Source organism: Hemicordylus capensis, chromosome 6 (genome assembly GCF_027244095.1).
Source record: "Hemicordylus capensis ecotype Gifberg chromosome 6, rHemCap1.1.pri, whole genome shotgun sequence".
NCBI lineage: Eukaryota > Metazoa > Chordata > Lepidosauria > Squamata > Cordylidae > Hemicordylus > Hemicordylus capensis.
The window spans coordinates 7,146,914-7,171,650 of record NC_069662.1 but is presented as its reverse complement, the minus strand read 5'-3'; the positions used below and the strand labels follow the sequence as shown (position 1 = coordinate 7,171,650).

The 24,737-nt window shown below is 43.3% G+C and overlaps 1 protein-coding gene, 1 pseudogene and 1 gene segment (V, D, J or C); 2 read left to right on the top strand and 1 right to left on the bottom strand.

Moving 5' to 3' along the window:
* The first annotated feature begins 620 nt into the window (after positions 1 to 620).
* The window catches only part of LOC128329616 (uncharacterized), a 38,788-nt gene continuing 14,671 nt past the window's right edge, over positions 621 to 24,737 (top strand). The window contains exons 1-3 of the mRNA XM_053261124.1: positions 621 to 728; positions 827 to 1,026; positions 17,830 to 17,965. Of these exons, the coding sequence (XP_053117099.1) occupies positions 683 to 728; positions 827 to 1,026; positions 17,830 to 17,965 (382 nt within the window). The 5' untranslated portion in view covers positions 621 to 682. The remainder of the gene's footprint in view (positions 729 to 826; positions 1,027 to 17,829; positions 17,966 to 24,737) is intronic.
* LOC128332218 (uncharacterized) lies at positions 5,776 to 5,951 on the bottom strand (annotated as a pseudogene).
* LOC128330543 (immunoglobulin heavy variable 3-7-like) lies at positions 20,366 to 20,905 on the top strand. The segment is given in 2 exon segments: positions 20,366 to 20,478; positions 20,589 to 20,905. Coding segments are annotated over 2 exon segments (363 nt in total).

The window sequence follows — 24,737 nt, the reverse complement described above, 5'->3', positions numbered from 1 at the left end:
GGTAGCCCAGGATTTACTCAAAGACCTTTAGTGAGAGACAGACCAACCACCTGCTACACAATTCACTCCATTATCAAATTGCTCTTACATTTGATATGACCCAGAGACCAACCCAGATGACCCAGAGACCAACTTAGCTACCACCTTCTGAACCAGCTGTCGTTTCTGGCCTACATACAAGGGCAGCCCCACATAGAGCACATTGCAGTAATCCAGTCTGGAGGTTACCAGCAGATGTACCACCATGTTGAGGTCATTCATCTCAAGAAACAGACACAGCTGGCATATCAGCCAAAGCTGATAGAAGGCACTTCTGGCCACTGTCTCAACCTGGCACACCAGGGAGATGCTTAGATCCAGAAGCACCCGTAGACTGCGTAGGAATGGGGAATGAAGTGAAATGATGACTTCTCATGACTTGGAAACTAAGGCTTTATGAATGCCTAAACAAGCATTCTTGATTTTTGCAAATCATGTGTACAGTGCATGCACAGAGAGGTAATTACTGCAACAGCCCTGGGTTGTTTCTCTTTTATCCCGAGATTTATGTAAATGAAGGCCCAACTTCCTGCTTAAATCAGCCATACGTACTCCTGCTGCCCCAGGCACAACCAGAGACACAACCCTTGTGTGACTGAGAGCACCTCCCAGTCCATCCTTCTCAAAGCAACAGAAAGAAAAAATGATATTGTGGCTCCATTTTGTATTCTTGTTTGTGCTCTTTAAAGGTAATTTTTCTTTCCTGAAATATAATGAGCAAATAAGAAAATAGTTACATTGTCAGGATTAACCTGAAAGGGGACCTCTCATCTCTCTCTCTTTCTAGATGTCCAGTCACAGGTACGGTTGGAAGAGTCTGGAGGGGCTGTAAAGAGGCCTGGGGAGTCCCTCCGCCTCTCCTGCCAAGCCTCTGGGTTCACATTCAGCAGCTACCAAATGCACTGGCTGAGACAAGCTCCTGGAAAAGGTCTGGAATGGATTGCACTGATATACACTGATGGGAGCCAACAAAGGTATGCTGACACTGTGAAAGGACGCTTCACCATCTCCAGGAATAATCCCGCCAACATGCTGTATCTACAAATGAGCAACCTGAAAGCCGACGACACCGCTCTGTATTACTGTGCACGAGGCACACAGTGAGAGGAAGTGAATCTGAAGCTAGACAAAAACCCTCCTTTGCTGATGGCAGCTCTTCGAGCTGATACAGCTGCTATAGATGGAGAAACTGGGAGAATTAGCCAGTGCACAGCCCAGATGGAGCCAGACTCTATGAATTTAAGTTAAACTTTCCTTCGTGGTCTGAAATGGGACAGTAGCATAGCCTACTGTAAGTGTTTTAACAGTTGATGGAATAGTATGGCAAGAAGAAACCTAGTGTTATCTTTCCTGTTTCCTATTGTAGAAGTGAGGTGACACATGTGTGCTGATCAATGGGGTGAGTCCCTTGTTGACTTGACAGGGATGCTTTCGTTCATGCTTTTGTTGAAGCAGCCCACTGCTGGTAATTGGATCCTTGGCTCATGACAACCTTCTTCCTCCACTGGTCTTTGGTGACATCAGAGTGTTCATGTTAGTGTTCTCAAACTTTCTTGGGCAGATTAGACCTACCATGCAATAAGAGATGTGAATGTGCGTGTCATCCCACACCCGCATAATCCCACGGAGGGCGGAATACATATTCGTATGTCCCATCTTGCAGGGCATGTGGATCTGGTCAGAAAAGAAGCTGGAGATGGCGCACAACGTGAAATGTAGTCGTTTCATCCTGTGAGTGTGTCATATGTTGTTTGCCTCTGTTTCCTCCTGGGCAACTGTTAGGCAGGTCACCTTAAGTGGTGCAGCAGGGAGATGCTTGACTAACAAGCAGAAGGTTGCCGGTTTGAATCCCCACTGCTACTATATCAGGCAGCAATGATGTAGGAAGATGCTGAAAGGCATCATCTCATACTGTGCAGAAGGAGGCAATGGTAAATCCCTCCTGTATTTTACCAAACAAAACCACAGCGCTCTGTGGGTGCCAGGAGTCAAAATCGACTTGATGACACACTTTACCTTTAACTGTTAGGCAGGGAAGAAAGAATACAACAGGGAAGAGATAGTTATTAGAACGTAAGGACAGCCCTGCTGCATCAGGCCCAAGGCCCATCTAGTCCAGTGTCCTGTTTCACACATTGGCCCACCAGATGCCACTGGGATGCACCCATGCAAGAGCTGAGAGCATGCCTTCTCTCCTGCTGTTAGTCCCCGGTACCTGGTATTCAGAGGCATCATGCCTTTGATGCAGGAGGTGGCCTATAGCCACCAGACTAGTAGCCATTAATAGTTCTATCCTCTATGAATTAATCCAAACCCCTTTTAAAGCCATCCAGGTCGTTGGCTGTCACCACATCCTGTGGCAGAGAATTCCATAGGTTAATTATGTGTTGTGTGAAAAAGTACTTCCTTTTGTCGGTCCTAAATTTCTTGGCAATCAGTTTCACGGGATGACCTCTGGTTATAGTGTTATGAGGAAAATTACTCAAAACAATTCTATTGAATTTAAAAGGACCATGAAGCAATGCCCAACTGGTCCTTTTAATTTCAGTGGGACCAGTTTGAGTAATTTTCCTCAACATGTCAGTCATTAAGTAGAAACCTATGGCTTGAGAAATGCCTATGCTTAGAGACTATAGCCGTTTTCAAATGTTATTTTACAAAATGGTGTAATCACATTTGTCCCCTGAAATCCAACGGATGGTCAAAATTTGGTTCATTGACTACTTCAGAAATCCAGACCTGACAAATCTTCCCTTCTTGCTTCTCACAACGTGGCAGCAGTGATCCACAGGAAAACACACACATTGAAATGCCATTAACTATGAGGGGTATAAAGTGGACTCAGGTTTGAGGGATGTTATATGGTTTGAGGGATGCTGCACTCCATGAGGGATATAAAGTGGACGGACAGCTGAGGTTTCATCAGTGAGCTAGGTTTCTTTCAAAACGTGACTGTACTAGTACCCTTGAGAGCCTGATTGCCCAGGGGACCGTTGTACAATTATTTCAAAGGCTAATGCAGGTTAACTAATTTGCCAATGTGCTGAGCAAACAGAATGGCTTAAAATGCATTGACTTACCTGGTGAATGCCAGGTAAGAGATTTGGTGTATAGGTGTTTATATATCGATGCCAGAAGCCTCCAAGCCAAGATGGGCTAGCTGGAGTGCTTGGTGGCTAATCAAAACATAGCTACAGTAGGCATAAAGGAAACACTGCAGTCTCGCTCACTGCAGAGAGGATGCTCTCCTGAATGTGGATGGAAGAGTGGGGGGAGAGGCACAGAACTGTGGGTCCATTGGACCCACAGCACCACATTATATGTGAATGCAGCCATGGATGAAGGTGCTGTAGCCATGTTGTGGGGTGAGCCTGGCAGGTAAACACAGGTAAACAAGCAACTTTGGGAGGTGAATGCTGAGAGCGCTGGGACCCCTTCACTCCTATTCTGAGATGCAGCTAGACCAGAAACCAAAGCAGTGAAGGCCTACAGTGGGACTTTGCATTGGACACATGATAGGGGAATCATTTCTTCATTAAAACCAGGACTGGTTTTAATTCTTATAACTCTCCAAGTGTGTTTTAAATTATGTCTCCAAATGAAGTTTCACCTGATGGAATCAGGAAGAGACAACAGAACATTTGGAGAAAGGGACAGATGGACCTCTTAATTTTCATTCCATCTAAATTCCACCGATTATCATACCATTTCTGTTCTGGCCGCTCCCACTAATAATCCCAGACTTCTTTTTCGAATACCCACAAATGCATTTAAATTCATATATTTTCAAGGATGTTCATATATTTTGTACCCAAAGAGTTATTGTGGTATATTGTATTGATCATGTCTAGGAATGTTTCCACTGGGACACTCTGCCCCAGGAGAGACCACATGGATCTCCAAAATCTCTCCCAATTCTCACTTCACATATTAGTATCACTTCATAAAACCAGCCCTGACCAAGTCTGCTCCAGTTGCTTCTCAAAGGGGGCACCAGTGACCCACAGAGTAGAAGATGGGCAGCTGAGCATACTGACTTGTGGTTTCAGCTGCATATCTACTCAACTGTTTGCTCCAAAAATAGCACTGGATAGTTTTGGCAATGGTTGGTCTATTCTGGAGACTATCCCAGTTTGTAAAGTTATCTCAAAAGATGGGGGTGGGTGGGTGTTACTTGACTTGCCACTGTGGTGCAAACAAAATGGCATAGAAAGCATGTGCATTCTTTTTTTAACCATTATTATTAGAAAGAAAAATATAACTGACTTCCTCTGAAAACATTGTGCTTTGTGTTCCAGATTTCTCTAAAATTAGTCAATTCATACACAAATTATATGAAAATGAGTCTTTCCCTAGTCTAAGTACAGACAGTCTAGGTACAGACATTGTGGGCAGGCTGCGGGGTGGTGGGAGCTGCCATATACTGAGTCAGACTATCGGTCCATCTAGCTCAGAATTGTCTACTCAGACTGGCAGTGGCTTCTCCAAGGTTGCAGGCAGGAATCTCTCTCAGCCCTATCTTGGAGAAGCCAGGGAGGGAACTTGAAGCCTTCTGCTCTTCTCAGAGTGGCTCCATCCCCTAAGGGGAATATCTTCCAGTGCTCACACTTCTACTCTCCCATTCATATGCAACCAGGGTGGACCCTGCTTAGCAAAGGGGACAAGTCCTGCTTGCTACCACAAGACAGGCAAATCCCATAATATAATGCATCATTTCCATAATGAGGAATATATTAAGGGCCTTTTAAAACATAATCAGAGATGGAGAAGTCCTGATTTTGACAGGGAATGCATTCCAAATCCTTGGAGCAGCCACATAGAATACCCAGCCCTGAGCCCTGGTTCAGGACAAAGGAGGCACTCTCTTAAGTACCCTGGACCCAAGGCATTCATCAGTAATAAATCACTAACCACATAAGTTTCTCATAAAAACAAACCAACCCAGAATTCCTGTTCTATTGCATTTCTTAAGTCAAGAATTAATTAATTGCATTTCCGAAACCACGTATACTGTATATGCACAAAGAGATATAAAAGTTGTTCACACGGCCATTATACCCAGAGCTGTGGATAGGATAGTTCCTACCTTCCCTCACACAACCACCTGCTTCTTTCCAGCCACTCCACTCACATGCCCACACAATCGCCACTGTGATCCTTAACTTAAGCCCCCTGAATCTAGCCTTACCTGCTGAGCCAGCAGAAAACCCATTTTTATGAGTGAGCAATTCATACATTTGAAGAATGCTATCATGTCCTCTCCTCGGTATTCTTTTTCCAGGTGAACCAGTTCCTTCATAACCATTTCCTTCAACCATTCTTCACAGGGCTTGTTTGCCAGACCCTTGAGAATCTGTGTTACCCTCTTTTGAACTCATTTTCATTTCTCTGCATACTTCTTAGTGTGGCAGCCAGTATAGGACACATTCTAAATAAAGTGGAATGATTCCTTCTCATGACTTGGAAACATTAACTTGATTAATGCAGCCTAAAATACATAGTCTGGGAGTACTTCTGGACCCAGATCTCTCCCTGGTTTCTCAGGTTGAGGCAGTGGCCAGGGGAGTTCCTATCAGTTTCAGGTAATACACCAGCTATGTCCATTTCTAGAGAAAGTTACTCAGAAATCACTAGATTGATGTTTTTCAAACCAGCAAATGGCACCAGTCTCATATGTACCTGAATTTTGGAGAATGCAGAAATAATGTATTAATATATATATATATTATCTGTGGTGGAAAAAATGTTGCCCACACTTTGAATTCTCTTTTCACTACCCCAAATTATGCAGTCAAATTATTTGACACATTTGGGGAATTCACAGGGGTCAGCACACCCACAGTGCAATGGATGAGCTTCCCTCTGGGGAAACTTCCTTCATGATCAAGGTGTCTCCCCTGCCAGGTTACCCCTGCTTACTGGGCAAAGAGGCGCCATTTGAACATGGTGATTCTCTTTATTTAGCAGGGCAAGAGTAACTGGCCCTATCCAGCCCCAGCACAATACTTCCAGTGACTGCTGCTGGTGTCTATCTTATGTTTCTTTTTAGATTGTGAGCCCTTCAGGGACATGGATCCATCTTATTTATTATTTATTTATTAAACCACTTTGGAAACTTTTGTTGAAAAACAGTATATACATATTTGTTGTTGATTGTTGTCTTTTTAGGAGTTAAACACCTAAACTTCTGTATCTTGGCTATTTTGCAATGCATTTGCACCAAATAGGGAGGAGTGGTGTCTCCTATCCTCTAGTAAATCTGTGCACAATTTCGTAGGGTTTGGATGAAAACCTTATAAGCAATTGAATGTTCAGGGCTTATAATGCAGTTGCCACCGGCTCGTCTGGTGGCTACTCAGGGACGGGCCTTCTCCATTGCTGCCCCGAGGCTTTGGAACACACTTCCTGCTGAAATAAGAGCCTCCCCATCTCTTACAACTTTCAAAAGGGCAGTCAAGACGCATTTGTTCACCCAGGCTTTTAATTAGATACTGTTTTAATTGTGTTTTAATCATTTTAACTTTTTAATTTTAATTGTTGAAATGTTTTAATCTTTTATTGGCTGTTTTTATTGTTTTGTGAACCGCCAATAGAACTTGCGTTTCCAGGTGGTATAGAAATGTATTAACTAAATATATAATAAATACAGAATGGTGTCATGTTGAAAGCACTCCTCATCTTACCTAGAATGGTACAACTGTGGCAGTATACTTAAGTCTACCCTTCACTGGCCACACTTGCAAAATGGATCATTAATATTTTGGTAGATTTTGACAAGTCAGTAAGAGTTGAGAGGTACCATGAGGAAGTCTGTAATAGCAGTTATACAGGTATTCTAGCAAGACTGTATAGTGAAGTTCTTAATATTTTCCCCAAAATGTTTCAGGAATCCCAATGGAAAATACCTGTGATGATGGACTGCCCCATCCTTACAGGAAGCAAACTTTGTGAAGTCATGCATACAGTGCATGCCTGAAGAGAGAGCAGTTGCCACACACTTGGGCTGCTTCTATTTTATCTTAACCGATAGGTAAATACAGGGTCAACGTTCGGCTTAAATCAGTCCTACACACTCCCCCTGCCCTAGCAGCACCCAGAGAGACAACCCTTGCATATCTGTGACCACTTCCCTCCCACTAACAGAAAGGAACATGATGTTGTGGTTCGAATGTGTGTTGCTTTTGGCGTTCTTCAGAGGTACTTGTTCTTACTCAAGATGCAATTAGAAAGTGGTGGGGGAGAAGTTGCATTCTACAGCTACCTTTGAAAGGGACTCTCCCGTCTCTCTTTCTTTCCAGGTATCCAATCCCAAGTGCGGTTGGAGGAGTCTGGAGGGGGTGTAAAAAGGGTGGGAGATTCCCTCCGCCTCTCCTGCCAAGCCTCTGGATTCATTTTCAGTAGCTACTGGATGGACTGGATGAGGCAGGCTCCTGGGAAAGGACTGGAATTTGTTGCACGGATAAGCCCTGGTGCAAGCCAGTATTATCCTGGCTCAGTGAAAGGGCGATTCACCATCTCAAGGAATGATGCTTCAAATACCCTGCATCTACAAATGAACAACCTGAAAACGGAAGACACTGCTGTCTATTACTGTACAACAGACAGAGGAAACATCTTCACAGTTATACAGTCCCATACAAAAATCCCTTTGGGGACAAAATGAGGAAGTTCCCCAATTCATCTGAGGATCCCACTACCTAGTATGTTGAGCATGTGCTTTATGCTGACATTTCTTGTTTGCACAAGACCATTCCCAGGAGCTGGTGGGAAATGAAGATGTTTTCAGGGTTTCATTAACTGTGGATTGCTAGATCCACTCCAGTAACTACATCTGAGGGTCTAACTACAAAGGACATTGAGCATGTGCTTTATGATGACACGTATGCTTTTTCTAAACAGTTAGCTCTCTGAAAATCAAGTGATCAAATGTTCACGAGAACATTTATTATTTATTTATTTATTACACTCATATACCGCCCTATCGAAATGGCCCCTGGTGGTGCAGAACAACAAAAACAAAACCCACAAATCAACCCCCTTAAAAACAATCATTACAAAACAATATAAAGACAGCATAAAACCTGTTTAAAAACAAGCATTCGAGAAGAACTGTTGAGACAGGCAAAAGACTTATTCTGATATTTGGTTTCCAGGACCACATGTCCAGATGAGACTCGAAGATCAGGAGGAGATTATTTCACATAATTAACATCACAATCATCACCACTACCACCACAGAAATGTAGATATACTGGTTAATATATCACAAAAGGGCATATCAACCCGGTAGTGCTGTGTGAATGCATGTTGCGCAAATGCAAAAAAAATTGTGCAAATAATGTTAAACAAGAGTAAGTCCATTGTCTTACCCTTGTGTAATTTAGGAACATAGGAAGCTGCCTTCTACTGAGTCAGACGACTGGTCCATCAAGTTCAGAATTGTCTACACAGACTGGCAGCAGCTCCTCCGAGGTTGCAGGCAGGAGTCTCCCTCAGCTCTACCTTGGAGATGCCAAGGAGGGAACTTGGAACCTTCTGCATGCAAGCACGCAGGTGATCTTCCCAGAGTGGGCCCATCCCCTAAGGGGAATATCTTACAGTGTTCACATGTAATCTTCCACTCATATGCAACCAGGGAAGACCCCCAGGAAATGGGACAATTCATGCTTGCTACCAGAAGATCCGCTCTCCTCCTAGGGTGTGTGTGTGTGTGTGTGTGTGTGTGTGTGTGTGTGTGTGTGTGTACGTACAATTTTTGTACAATTCATGTGTACAGTTTTTGCATTTGTGCAACTCACACAACTTGTGTGTGCATGCAACACCTTGTGCAGTATGCCAGGCTATACTACTAAAAAACAGTAATTTATATACTGCTTTTCAAGAAAACTTCATAAAAGCATAGAACCATAGTCCTAATGCCCAAAATATCCAAACATAGTGCACTCCTAGCAGTACTGTATAGTGAAGCTCTTAACATTTTCCCCAAAATATTTCAATATTCTCAATGGAAACCCCCACCCCCCAATAGGTAATAAATAAAATTATATTAAAACCACTATTCCTCTCTTATTGCATTCCAGAGTTACAGGAGGTCCTTGAGAAATCATGTGTACACAGTGCATGCCGGAAGATGGAGAGATTGCCACACAGCTGAGTGGTTTCTCTTTTATCCTGAGATTTATGCAAACCAAGGGCAAACATCCTGTTTAAATTGGTTCTACGCACTCCTATTGCTCCACCTACAGCCAGGGATATAACTCCTGAGTCACTGTGACCCCTTCCCAGTAAATCCCATTCAAAGCTACAGAAAGAACAATGATATTTAATTGGTTTCAAATGTGTTGCTTCTTCATTTTCTTCAGAGGTAATTGTTACGAATCCAGACATAATTGCCAAGCAGAACATAGTTACATTTGAGGGGTTGATGTTGATGGAGCTCTATCATCTCTTTCTTTTCAGGTGTCCCATCAGTGGTTCAGTTGGTGGAGACTGGAGGAGATGTAAGAAGGCCAGGAGAGTCTCTCCACCTCTCCTGCCGAGCCTCTGGGTTCAACTTTGGCGTCACTGGCATAGACTGGGTGCGGCAGGCTCATGGAAAGGGACTGAAATGGGTTGCATACATACGCAATGATGGGGCTATACAATACTACGCTGACTCTGTGAAAGGGCGCTTCACTATCACTAGGGACAATCCCACAAATATGCTGTATCTACAAATGAACAACTTGAAAGCAGAAGACACTGCTGTGTATTACTGTGCAGCACACGTAGCTACCACAGTGAGAGGAAGTGAATGTGAGACCAGGCAAGAACCCTCCTTTGCTCCAGTTGCTGTCAAAGCAGTTGCAGCTGCAACAGATTGAAAAAGGAGATGGGAGACCAGCAGCTCTGTGAGGAAACAAGCTGACTCACATTCCTTAGATTTAAGTTTAATTTTCCTTCAGGGGCATACATGGTATGGATCCATATTAAATTAAAGCACTCTACCATTGTATGAAACGGTCTGCCAAGAAGATATCTAGAGTTTTATTTCCGGTCTCCTATATGAAAACTGAGCCAACACATGTTGGCACAGCTGCACTGATAATCTCCAGCAGCAGGGTGTATTGTCCTTTGAAGTGACAGAAATGGTGGTTCCTGCATCCATTCCAGCAGCAGCACTTCTGGTCATTAGAAGTCATTCTGGTCATATTGACTTCTTCAGCAACAGGGATATGCATCAAACATGGTTAATTTCAAGTTCAAACCACAAATCACTGTTGGTAAAACTGTTTCAGTCATGAACCAGTTTGTTGAATCACGGTTTGGATAGAGGGGTGGTTCAATGAACCATGGTTCACAGTTCAAATGTTAACCAAACCAAACCTTGGTTTGTGCACACCCCTATTCAGTAATATATGAGTCCTCCTGTGGCAAAGTGTTCCCTGTCACAATGGCCTTTGTTAACATCAAAATGTTACTCTTCTCCAGTTCCCTTGGACAGTTGAGATCCAACATGCAACAGATGATTTGAGTGTGCACTGTGCACAAACTGCCTCCTTCCTGGAGGCCATCCTGCAGCCACACGATCTGGAAATCCAGAGTTAAATCATTTCTGACAGATGGTTGTCCAGGATCTACTCAAAGACTTCTAAAGATTAACAGACCAAATGGCCTTTATTTAATTGTCAAATTGCTTTTAAGAAGTATCTCTGGCCCAGTAGAAAACAAGTCTTCAAAATTTCTCCCAAGTCAGACAGCAAACTTAAGAGAAAGTCTCTTTCCACAATGAGCCTTGACCACTCTTCCCTACCTGCTTCTCACAAGGGGGCAGCAGAGATTCATAGAAATTTGAAAACCATGCTGTTGGCCATGAGGGAAGCAAACTGAACACAGCTGAGCATGGTGGCTGGTGGTTCAAGTTTGAGGTTGATTATTTCCTCCCTTCGGCTTCTTGGCTTCAGAATTAGCACTCTACGTGACCCTTGAGAGTTCGATTGCTCAGGAGACTATTCCACTCTTTTTTTTTTAAAGCCAGTGCCGTGTTACCCAATTCTCCAATATGTGAAGTGAATGGAATTATTTAGAATGCATTTACTTTTTTGTCTTTCTTCTTACCATTATTATTTAGCATAATTAACATCACAATCAGCATCACCACCACAGGAATTCCAATACACTGGCTGACATATCACAAAAAGGTATATCCACCCAGTAGTGCTGTGTGCGCGCAAGCTGCGCAAATGCAAAAATGGTGCAGATAATGTTACATAAGAGTACGTCCATTGTACATAATGGGCTTACTCTTGTGTAACTTAGGAACATAGGAAGCTGCCTTCTACTGAGTCAGAGCAGTGGACCACTTCATCTAGCTCAGCACGATCTACACAGACTGGCAGCGGCTTCTCCAAGACTGCAGGCAGGCAGGAATCTCTCTCAGCCCTATCTTGGAGATGCCAAGGATGGAACTTGGAACCTTTTGCAGACAAACAGAGATGTGAGTTTTGGGCAGTATAAAAATATTTTAAACAAGCAAATAAATAAATAAATAAAAATAAGCATGCGGTTGCTCTTCCCAGAGTGGCGCCACCCCCTAATGGGAATATCTTACAGTGTTCACACGTAGACTCCCATTCAAATGCAATCAGCCCAGACCCTGCTTAGGAAATGGGATAATTCATGCTTGCTACCACAAGACCACCACGCCTCCCTAAGGGGGTGAGGGGGTGTATAATTCTTGTACAATTTATGTGTACAATTTTTGCATTTGTGCAACTCACACAGCTTGTGTGTGCATGCCACACCTTGTGCAGTAGGTCAGGCTCTACTACTAAACAATTAAATATTTATATACCACTTTTCAACAGAACTTCATAAAAACATAGAACCATAGTGCTAACAGCAAAATATTCCTAGGTTGTGCACTCTTAGCAGTACCATATAATGAAGCTGTTAATATTCTCCCAAAAAATCTCAATATTCTCAATGGAAAATCCCTCCAATAGGCAATGAATAAAATTATATTAAAACCACTATTCCTGTCTTATTGCATTCCAGAGTTACAGGAGGTCCTTGAGAAACAGTCATGCTTGAACAGTGCATGCTTGAACTTGAGTTACAGGAGGTCCATGTGTACAGTGCATGCTTGAAGATAGATTGTCACAGGCCTGGGTTGTTTCTCTTTTATCCTGAGATTTATGCAAATGAGGGGCAAACATCCTGTTTAAATTGGTTCTCTGCACTCCTATTGCTCCACCTATAGTTAGGGATACAACCCCTGAGTCACTGTAGCCTCTTCCCAGTAAATCCCACTCAAAGCTACAGAAAGAACAATGATATTCAGTTTCTTTCAGATTTGTTTCTTCTCAGTTTTCTTCAGAGGTAATTGTTACAAATACAGGTATAATTGTCAAGCAGAACATAGTTACATCGAGAGCTTGATGTGAAAGGGGCTCTATCATCTCTCTTTCTTTTCAGGTGTGCAGTTGGCGGTCCAATTGGTGGAGACTGGAGGAGATGTAAAAAGGCCTGGAGAGTCCCTCCGCCTCTCCTGCCGAGGCTCTGGCTTCGACTTCGGCAGGGCTGCCATGCACTGGGTCAGGCAGGCTCCTGGGAAGGGACTGGAATGGGTTGCAGTAATATGGTATGATGGGAGCCAGCAATACTATGCTGATTCTGTCAAAGGACGCTTCACCATCACCAGGGACAATCCTGCAAACATGCTGTATCTGCAAATGAGCAACCTGAAAGCCGAGGACACTGCCATGTATTACTGTACAAGAGACACAGTGACAGGAAGTGAATGTCAGGCTAGACAAAAACCCTCCTTTTCTCCAGCTGATGTTAAAGCAGCTGCAGCAGCAACAGATTGGGGCGGGCTACAGTAGCGGGTTAGCCACTCCAGAACCACCGGGCTCGGCTGCGAGCCTGGTGGTTCTTACGATCACAAAGATTGGGCTAGGATTTTCCTAGCCCGATTTTTGTGATCATAAGAATAGCCCCTGTAAATGTGGTAGCATCCGTATTAAATTAAAGTACTCTGACTTTTGATAAAACGGTGGGCCAAAAAAAAAAAAATCTAGACTTTTATTTCCAGTCTCCTATATGACAACTGAGCCAGCACATGTTGGGACAGCTGCACTAATAATCTTCAGCATGATGTGTTGTTCTTAGAAGAGACATAAATGGTGGTTCCTGCTTCTGTTCCAGCAGCAGCAGATCTGGCCATTGGTTCCCTGGTTCATGAAGATTTCTTCAGAAATAGGGGTGTGCATGAACCACGGTTTGGTTCAAATTCGAACCCTGAATCATGGTTCATTAATTTGGATTGATTGTGAACCAGTTTACTTCCAGTGAACCAGTTTGTGCAACAGGGCAGTTCAATGAACCGAACTGAACCATGGCCCGTGGCCCGTGCATAACACATTCTGCAATAAACAATTCCTCCTATGGCAAAGCGATGGACATTCAGTGACATCAAAGTGATCGCCTTCTCCAATTCCCTTGGACAGTTTGGATCCATCATGCAACAGGTGATGTGAGTGTGCACTGTGCACATCCTGCCGCCACAAGATCACATGCATGCTTACATCCCATATTTCATGGCATGTGGTGCTGCTCAGAAAAGGAGCTGGAGATAGGAATGCCTACCCAGTGCAGTTGCTACATCAAGTGGGTGAATCCATCACTGACCTGGCTCACAAAAGAGAAACCATTCCACAAAATAAATCAGTATCAGACAATGAATGGACTCATTCCTTATTTTTATCCATTGTTTTAATTAATGTTAAATTATCATTATTAAGATATAAAATTAGAAATAAAAACATTTCATCAAATGGTTACATTGGAATTGAGTTTAATTGGCAACGTATACATAGACAGCCCAAACTGGTGAAGTCCTTCTGTTGAAAATGAACCTTCTTCATAAGCACCCTTGGGATGTGAAACGTGCTTTCTAATGAGAGATGCATGGTTCTCTAACTGTCCTCCTTTCAGAGGTTACTGTAGTATGGTCTTTTTATTCAAGACTTGAATAAAGCTGCATGGTTCTCTAACTTTCCTCCTTTCAGAGGTTACTGAAGTATGGCCTTTTTATTCAAGACTTTAAGCTGTGTATAGCTGGATTCTTTTTAGCTGGATTTGTACAGTGCAGACAAAATGTTTCTGAACCTCTGTATGTTAAGAACAATATTTATTTAAAAAACATTAGTTCCTAACCTAAACCCTGATAAGAGAGAAAGGCACCACCAATGAATAAGTAATACAGGCAGAGGCGTATCTAGGGAACATAGCGCCTAGGGCAAGCACTGAAATTGCACCCCCGTCCAAACATCCGACACACATCTTTCAGATAATTTTATTATAATATCAGCTGAAAAATACAAGTCAAGCTCGTTCATCTTTTAATATTTCAAAAACTATTTAGCAGTGGACATAGCCAGACCAAAAAATGCTGGAAAACTACAAATGTCAGTATGCTGGGGCTCATGAAACACCCAAATACTGTGTGGAGGTGTACTTAGAAAACTAAACAGAAGTGCCTGTCTAATTCTCTACTATGCATTGTAGCATCACTATTACATAAGTTTTAAAAATAAATGGAGAATTTGACTTTTCCCAGATACTCTGAAAATAATTAAAGGATATGCAGAGTAAACTGTGTCACTGCTTGGAATATATTCTAGTCTTTCAGAAAGACAGTTAAAATGAGAGAAAGAGAGCAAGAAACTCCCAGTGGCCTTAATACTAAGGATTTCACACTGATTCAAAGACAAGCTCACCATTAATAGCCATATTATTAAGACATCACATTTAACTCACTTATCACAAGAAGCAAAGAGCAAATGAATACAATCCTAGCTCATAAGCTTCAGCTCAGTATTCATAAGCTCTGATTCTCTGTAAATAGTGCCAAACTGAATATGTTTACACTGACATATTATGTTAAATAAAAAAAATTACCTGTAGCCCCTTTGGGGGCTTCCTAAAGGCTCTGGGGGGGGGTCTGAAAAGGTCCCGGGCTGATTTTTGGACCTGTTTGGGACAGCAAAGATCGGTGTGCTGGCCATTTTGGAGGCTGCCAGGCATGCTCAAATGGCCTCTTTGAGGCCTGGCAAAGTCTACGGCCTCACAGGGACCATTTGAACATGTGTGGTGGCCATTTTTAAATATATATATATATATTAAAAATGTCCACCAAAAACAAAATGGCCATGGCCTAAGGCCTCACAGAGGCCATTTGAGCATGTGTGGTGGTCATTTTGTTTTTGGTGGCCATTTTATTTTTTTAAAAATTAATTTTAAAAAATGGTGCCCCCTTTAAGTGGCGCCCGGGGCACGTGCCCTGCCTGCCCCACCCTTAGATACGCCCCTGAATACAGGGAAACAGGATGATTTGAATATTCACTCACAGAGTCTACAATAAAGATCCTTGTGTGAAAAACTAAAAACCCAGCAATCAGTAACTGGGAGCACCTCATTGAACAGCAATAACTGCAACTAAATGTTTCCTGTAACTGGTGACCACTCTTTCACATAGGCTTGGAGGGATCTTGGCCCATTCTTCCATACATACCTATTTCAGCCCTGTGACATTTAAGGGCTTCCTTGCATGAACACCTCACTCCAGGTCTTGCCACAGTATTTCAGTAGCTCAGGACTTTGACTTGCCACTTCAAAACCTGAAACAACCTCCTCCTCCAAATTGTAGTAGACTTACTTGAATGTTTAGGTTTCTAAATGAATGTCACACTACATGACCTATTCTCAGCTCAGCCTCAGCTCACAGAGAGATGGCCTGAAATTGTCCTCTAGAATTTTCTGATATGCATACAAATTCATAGTTCTATCAATGATGGCAAGTTGTCCAGGTCCTGATGCAGCAAAGCAGCCCCAAACTATATCTCCACCACCATGCTTAGCACTCTGGATGGTACTAGATAGAAAAGACAAGTAGAAGAGAACTTTCTTTCCATTTCTTCACTTTTCTACTCTCCCTGTGTCTACTTGGAGGGGTCTGGAGGGAACATAAAATGGTTTCCGCATCTTCTGTCATGTCTCTGGGGTCATCTTCTGCAGTTAGGACTTCAATTGGGTACAACAGGCTTCTGAGAAGGAACTGAACTGCAGTTCTACACCTGGGAGAGGACTGGAATGGATTGCATATAAAACCAATAGTGGGGGCTCACAGTACTATGTAGACTGTGAGCCACATAGTAGTGGGAGAGGAGAGCTAGTCTTGTTGTAGCAAGCATGACTTGTCCCCTTAGCTAAGCAGGGTCTGCCCTGGTTGCATATGAAAGAGAGACTAGAAGTGTGAGCACTGTAAAATATTCCCCTCAGGGGATGGAGCTGCTCTGGGAAGAGCATCTAGGTTTCAAGTTCCCTCCCTGGCTTCTCCAAGATAGGGCTGAGAGAGATTCCTGCCTGCAATCTTGGAGAAGCCACTGCCAGTCTGTGTAGACAATGAGATTCTTAAGTGCACTGGAAGGATGGACTGACTGATCTTCTGTTAAGGAATGGCTTATGAAAGTCAGTAAAGTTCTTATATAGGGTAAAGTTCTTATATAGGGAGCCATAAAGTTGTTTCAGAGTTAAGAATCATTGAGACTTCTTAATGTGAGAAAATCCTCTGTTCTTCAAACTCTGGGATTTCCTCACATTAAGAAGTCTCAATGATTCTTAACTCTGAAACAACTTTATGGCTCCCTATATAAGAACTTTACCCCAAAACACAGTAACACACACTTGCTGTGTGATATAATGGAATTGGCTAACATCCTGACAAAGCTTATGATATCAAGGCTAGCCCTCATGCTAATCCTCATAGTGTATGGAAACTTTTGACCAATCTATAAGGGTTGAGAAGTAACAAAGGGTGAGTGAAATACAATGGTTCTCACTTAGCAGTATTCAATAGTGGCCGTCGCAATATTCTCCGAAATACATTTCATTATTTATTCATCATATTTATATTCTCAGTGGAAGATGCTTAAAAATATTACAACCATAATTCCTGTCCGATTGCATTCCATAGTTAAGGAAGCAGTCATCACTAAGACAGTGAATGCTTGGAGAAGGAGAGGTTGCCACAGACTGGTGCTATTTCACTTTTATCTTGAAGGATATGCAGATGCAGGGCCACCTTCCTCTTTAAATGAGTTGTACACCCTCTCCATGCCACTGTCCATACACACAGAGACACAACCCCTGTGTGACAGTAACCACTTTCCCATCAATCTCTCTCAAATCTACAGACAGGAAAATGAGACTGTGGTTCCAGTTGATTTTCTGCTTAGCTTGCCTCAGAGGTAATGGTTGTTCCTCAAGATTGAATTGTGAAGCAGGGAAATAGTTACATTCTCAATATATAATGTGCTCATGTCTCTCTTTTTTCTTAGGTGCCCAATCAGTGGTGCGGTTAGAGGAGTCTGGAGGAGACACAAAAAGGCCTGGGGAGTCTCTCCGCCTCTCCTGCCAAGCCTCTGGGTTCACCTTCAGTAGACACAATATGAACTGGGTGAGGCAGGCTCCTGGAAAGGGACTGGAATGGATTGCATGGATAGCAATAGCAATAGCAATAGCACTTACATTTATATACCGCTCTATAGCCGGAGCTCTCTAAGCTGTTTACAATGATTTAGCATATTGCCCCTAACATTCTGGGTACTCATTTTACCGACCTCGGAAGGATGGAAGGCTGAGTCAACCTTGAGCCCCTGGTCAGGATTGAACTTGTAACCTTCTGGTTACAGGGTGGCAGTTTTACCACTGCACCACCAGGGGCTCCTCAATGATGGGAGCACACAGTCTTATGCTGATGCTGTGAAAGGGCGCTTCACCATCTCTAGGGATAATTCCAAGAGCCAGCTGTATTTGCAAATGAACAGCCTGAAAGCAGAGGACACCGCTGTGTATTACTGTGCAAGATACACAGTGACAGGAAGTGAATCTGAAGCCAGGCAAAAACTCTGATTTGGTACTCCCAGCTGATTCAGCTGCCAGCTGATGGGGGAAAAGAAGTAGAAAGGTAGCCAATATTGCAGTGCGTGACCCAAAATCAAAGATATATGTTTTCTTTATGGACTTCAGTGTGATAATATCCTATGATAATCCACAGGGCTCAGGAAATCCACTAGCCTACTTGTCTGTGATGAGCGAAAAGTGATGCCTGATGAGTACAAACATTTCTGCTGAATAATGTATCAATATAGCTCTGTCAATGAAAAATAATGAAGCTATTCTCACGCTCAGTGGAAAGCGTGCTTAGCCCGCTTGCCACCGATCGTGAGACTCACCAGGCTCGCAGCCAATCCCGGGCTCACACAGGGCATGCTGGAGCTTCCGTAACGGAGCCGGCAGTCATGTGGGCAGTTGGTTCGGCCGCCTGGAGCAGACTGCCTGCTTGTGTGCAGGGAGAGCGGGCTAAGCTCGCTCTCCCAGTTAAACCTCCCCAGGTGGCTCCCACTGATGGTGGGAACCACTTTTCTTGACTCATGGAAATCAATGGACTTTACCCAATGTAGAAATGATGTTACCATAATTTATCTCTATATATGTACTCTCTCTCTCTCTCTCTCTCTCTCTCTCTCTCTCTCTCTCTCTCTCTCTCAAATTTTGACTGTGAAATGGTGCTTCACCATCTCCAGGATGAGAGGAGGGCCTCAATGTGCTGCACTGGCAAATGAATGTTTAAGTGGTTAATTTAAAAACAAACAAACAAACAAACCCAGAATGTAATAACAGGCTGGCAGGTAGCACAACAAAATTAGAGGGCAAGCCCTGCTCATGATCTGGTTGGAGTGCTGAAATTCATAAGGAGTGAGAATGGGATTCTGTAGAGGCTAAGGCAGGTGCCTGGATCCTGCATGAGAGACCTGCCATAAGAATTGTGGGAACTTGAAAAGAAATGCCATCAATTAACTTCTGGAAAAGCCCCAACTCTAAAAACTCTCCCAGACTTGCTTTGCTGGATGTTGATTTACTAGATGTTGCTATACTGGTTATTTTACTGGTTCAAGTGGTGGGATTAAGAAGAGGCATCAGAAAGGGTCTGGCTGCAACTTTAGCATGGATGTGTGTGTGTGTTTGTGTGTGTGAATAGGGGCTAGAGTGGATTGCCTTCATTTATGGCACTGCAATATATTATCTTGAATTTGTAAATGCTTGATTCACTGCCCTCAGGGACAGAGTCACCAGGTAATTCTGCCAGTAAAGAGACCATCTGGAGCTTCTAAGTTTCTTACAAGTCATGCTTTACACATCATATGGGGAGAATCTCTTCTTGAAAGCAGCCCTGACAATTGTCTCCTATTGGCTTCTCACATGGGGGCAGTAGAGATCCACAAAAGAGAGTAGAAAATGCTGTTGACCATGAGATACTTAACATGGACCACTGAGTGTGTTGGTTTGTGGTTTCAACTATAAGGCTGGCTTTTCCCTTGTTTGCTTCAAAGAAGCACCACTGAGGTCCTTTGACAGTTTGACTTCTCAGGAGACATTCCCACAATGAATTTTTAAACCTCAATGCATTATTTTCCAGCCTGCCAAAGTATGGAGCAACCAGCATTGCTTAGAGTGCATTGACTTATCTGCCAGATTCGGACTTAATAGGAAACTAGAGGTCCCTTCACCTATGATTTCCATACCTGCATGTCCAAAAACAGGCAACTGGAATTCAGGGTGGAAAGGGACCCATGGTTTCTCTCCCTGAACCTTCGGTTCCAAGTAGAGTTTCACCACTGTAAACTCCATTTCTGCAGTGCTAGTGTTACAGCTGTATGCTGGCACTGCAGTTTGAGCCACATGCAACCAGAGTTGAGGGAGGAAGCTTCCTCAATTTAAAAAAAAAAAATCCATGAAAAGATTCTGCAACACCAAATGGTTGACCTTGGTTCTGAATCACCAGCAGTGAACCTAATCTGCTCTTCCCCTGCACACTTCCAGTTTTGATCATTAGTGTTTTGATCCAATTTCCAAAAAGGTTTTCCCCTTTTCCAAAAGTGTTCTGTAGTACTATTGGGTTAGTACACTATAGCAGTTTTCTCTCAGCAATGCTGTACAATGCAGCAGTTAATATTTCTCCAAACATCTCTGGATGTGACCAGTGGGAAGTCCCTAAAATATATGTTTTAAAATAAATTATAATAAAACCATTGTTTCAGTTCTGTTGCATTCCATAGGCAGAGAGAACAATTCTTCACTGTCTCCTGAATCATGTGAGCAGAGCACGCAAGAAGGTTGCCACAGGCTGGGTTGTTCGTCTTTTATCCTGAGATGTATGTAAATTCACAGCCAACATCCTGCTTAAATTGATCCTACCCTCCTCCTGCCCCAGCTACAGCCAGAAAGAGAATCCCTGCATGTCTATGACCACTTCCTAGCCAATCTCTCCCAAAGCAACAGAAAGAAACATGAAGTTGTGGTTCACATTTGTTTTCTTCCTAGCATTCTTCGGAGGTAATTGTTTGTACTCGAGATATGATTATCAAGTTTTCTAAAAAAGGTGGGGAGGGGCAAATTCAAGGTCTTAATACGAAAGTAGATCTATCATCTCTCTTTCCTTCCAGGAATACAGTCAGCAGTCCAGCTCGTGGAATCTGGAGGAGATGTAAAAAGGCCTGGAGAGTCCCTCCGCCTCTCCTGCCGAGCTTCCGGGTTCACCTTCACTGACTACTGGATGCAGTGGATAAGGCAAGCTCCAGGAAAGGGACTGGAATGGATCGGGGAGATAAATGGGAATGGGGGAACAAAGAACTATGCCACCTGGGCAAAGGGGCGCTTCACCATTACCAGGGACAATCCCTCCAATATGGCATATCTACAAATGAACACCCTGAAGGCTGAGGACACTGCTGTGTATTACTGTGCAAGAGGCACACAGTGAGAGGAAGTGAATCTGAAGCTAGACAAAAACCCTGCTTTTCTATTAACAGCTGATTAAGCTGAAAGCTGATGGGAAATAGTAGTAGAAGGGAGACCAATCACTCAGTGAGTCAAAAATTGACCTAAATGGGACAGTATCATATTAAGTCTAAATGTTTTACTGGCCAATGAGATGGGATGACAACAAGAAGTTCAGAGTTCCCTCTTGAGTTATAAGATCACAATGATTAACAAAATGAGATTAATTTTCAATAGAGTCTGTGACCCGCAAAATTTCACCTTAATATAGAATCACTCAGAACGAATGACCTCTGTCCTTCCCTTGCCACATTTCTACCATTTTGGCGAGATTTCAGCAAGACAGACTCATGCAAAGGCAGTGTAATGGATTGCACATATCAGGAATAGCAGAAGCTCAGAAGAGTCTTCTCTAAAAGGGAAGCCATGAAAGGGAGCTTTGCATCTCCATGAACAGCCCTTCAAATATGCTCTTTCTGCAGACAAGCAATCTGAAACCTGAAAATAGAGCATATCTGTTGTAAAAACAAAACATCTGGCTGGAACACCAAACCTTGCAAAGCGGAAACCCAAATGGCCAGCGCGCTGGGGAATAGGCCCAGAAAGGGCCAAAGACTGCATGAACTGGGTTATTTTTTCATAAAGCAAGGTTGGTAGCAGGAGGGGAACTTCCGTGGACCATACCACCACCTCAGAGAAGGCCCCTCCCATGAGGGAGTAAGTTAAAAAAAGAAAAGAAATTTTTAAAAAATGGCTTGACGAACCCCCAACCCAGGGTGGGGGTGGGGTGTTCGTTCCAGAGTCAAGCCGAATGGAGGTTATATCAGACTTTAAACCGAACTGGTTCGATGTCAAACTGGCTCAGATTAAAACCTGTTGGCACACCCCTAATCTTGTGTATAGTTCTGGTCATCATTTCTCAAAAATGAAATTGTATAATTGGAATTGGAATATAATTGGAAGAGTTGCAGAAGAAGGCAACCAAAAAGAAGGCAACCAGATGCAGGGGAGTAACAGCAGAAGAGAGGGCATGCCCTCAAATCCTGCCTGTAGGCTCCCAGTGGCATCTGGTGGGCCACTGTGTGAAACAGGATGTTGGACTAGATGAGTCATGGGCCTGATCGTGCGGGGCTGTTCTTATGTTCAAGATGATCAGGGGCCTAGAGCACCTTAGTCATGAGGCAAACCTGAGGCTTTTTGGTTTGGAAAAGAGGTGACTAAAGGGAGACATGATAGAGGTCTATAAAATCATGCATGGTTTAGAAAGAGTATGGAGATAGAATTTTTATCTCCCTCTCTCAGAACACTAGAATCAGGAGTCATCCCATGAAATTGATTGCTGGGAAATTTAGGACAGACGAAAGGAAGTACTTCACACAGCACATAGTTTAACTGTGGAACTCTCTTCCCCACAGGATGTGGTGATGGCCACCAGTTTGGGAGGATTTAAAAGGGGATTAGAAACATTCATGGAGGACAGATGTATCAGTGGCTACTAGTCTTGATGGCTATAGAATACAGGCTCAGAGGCAGGAAAAGCTTGCAGGGAAGCAACAGTAGAGAGAAGGCAAACCTTTCTCTATTTCCCGTGGGCTTCCCAGCAGCCACTGAGTGAAACTCGATGATGGACTAGATGGGCCTTGGGCCTGATCCATCAGGGCTGTTCTTATGCTCTTATATGCAATGAGTAAATGATAATCTTTGCACTACTGCATCCAATAGAGACAGCATGAGGTTCTTTGCCAGGTCCCAAAATCATGTATATAGTCTGTGCACACAGCGAGAGATTCCCATAGGCCCATTTTGTTTCTCTTTTATCCTGAGATATATGCAAAAGCAGGGCCAACTTCCTGTTTAAACTGGACTTACTTCTGCTGCCCAGCCACACCCAGAGACACAACCACAGTTTGACTTTGTACACTTCCCGGTCAATCCCGCTCAAAGCAACAGACAAGAAAATGATGTTGGGGTTCAAATTTGTTATGCTTTTAGCATTGTTCAGAGGTAATTGTTCTTACTCTAAGAGCCTATTCCCACAAGCACTAGAAAGCAGGCGAAGGGAGCCTAGCCCACTTTCTAGTGATCATCAGAACCACCAGGCTCGCAGTCAAGACTGGTGTTTCAAAGGTGGTTAGCCCACTTAATTCCCCCTCCCCTTAAATGAGGGTAATGGAGTGAGTGGAGAGGAGAGCTGGTCTTGTGGTAGCAAGCATGACTTGAGCCCATTGCTAAGCAGGGTCTGCCCTGGTTGCATATTAATGGGAGACTTGATGTGTGAGCACTGCAAGATATTCCCCTCAGGGGATGAAGCCGCTCTGGGAAGAGCAGAAGGTTTCAAGTTCCCTCCCTGGCTTCTCCAAGATAGGGCTGAGAGGGATTCCTGCCTGCAACCTTGGAGAAGCCGCTGCCAGTCTGTGAAGACAATACTGAGCTAGATAGACCAATGGTCTGACTCAGTATATGGCAGTTTCCTATGTTTCCTATGAGGGATACATGGGTCCCCTCTCCTGCCTCCCTGCCTATCCCGGAGGAGAGAGGTCCTTCAACATCGGCCGAGAAACAAGCGTCCAAATACGCCATTGGATGGAAGGGAAGTATACTAATCCCTGTTCTGAAACTTCTTGCTGCCCTCTTTTCCTGCTGTCTTTCAAGTCTAAAGCTGTTCTCTAAGATCATTTCTCTGGTCAGCCTTGAGTGGACTTAATTTGGATCTCAAGACAAAATGCCTCTTTGTGAACTTCAATTTAGTGTTGTTGATACTATTAGCCTTGTTAGTTTTATTAGTTAATATTATGTTGCTTAACAATCAATATTTTCTTTCTGTACACCTAAAACCCTAAACCCCCCCCCCAAAAAAAACAAAACCCTAACCTGATTTCATTTTGACTTTAACTCTCTGTCAGTCCTTTCTGAGACCAAATCTTTAGAAAATTTATTCTGTAATGAACTGCTCACATTAGTTGCACTGGTTCCCCACACAAGCCCCAAAATTAGTCAGGAGTGCATAACCAATACTCCAGAGTAGTCTCATTAAGAGGTTGCATGCAGTCCAAGCAGAAACAGAGCTGGGTGCCTAGAGCGTCCAACTCATGAGGGAACTTCCCCATGTACCATGCTCCTTTTGCAGTGCACAAATGGTGGAATTGTCTCTTCATCTGACAGGAATATTTGTCCCTTCTTGTATTCTAGAAGCCAAATATAAGTAATTTGATACCTGGCTCATGAAAACTCCTTTATCAATACATGAGTCCTCCAGTGGCAAAGGGCTCCCTTTCCAGGTACTTTCAGTGACATGAAAATGTAGCTTTCTTAATCACCTTGTGGGTTTTGACCCACCGTGCAACATACAGTAGATAGGGAGTGCACACATCCTGGTCCACTTCTGGGATGCCATCTTGAACCTCATGGCCACATGACATGGTCACAGAATGTACATGTCCACATCCCATATTGCATGGCAGTTGGGGCTTGTCTAAGAACCAGCTGGAGACAGGGCTAAACATGTAATGTTGTGGTTAAATGTGTGTGAATTGGCCACTGACTTGGCACACACAAAAACAGCCATTTCACAATGTAAGTGAACAACTGTTGATTTGTGTAATAAAAGAAAGGCTGCAGACTTTAACATTGAAACCCAGGTTAGCAATTGAGAGATTTCTCTATTTCCACTCCACTGAATTTCATTAATTTCCCTTGCATTTCGGGCTTTCTCAGTTGTCACTTGTGGAATGTGTCTCTCTTGAGTATAAGAGGCTTACTGTCTTTGGAGGCCTTCAAGAAAGCCCTAAAGGCCCACCTTTCCCTCCTGGCTTTTA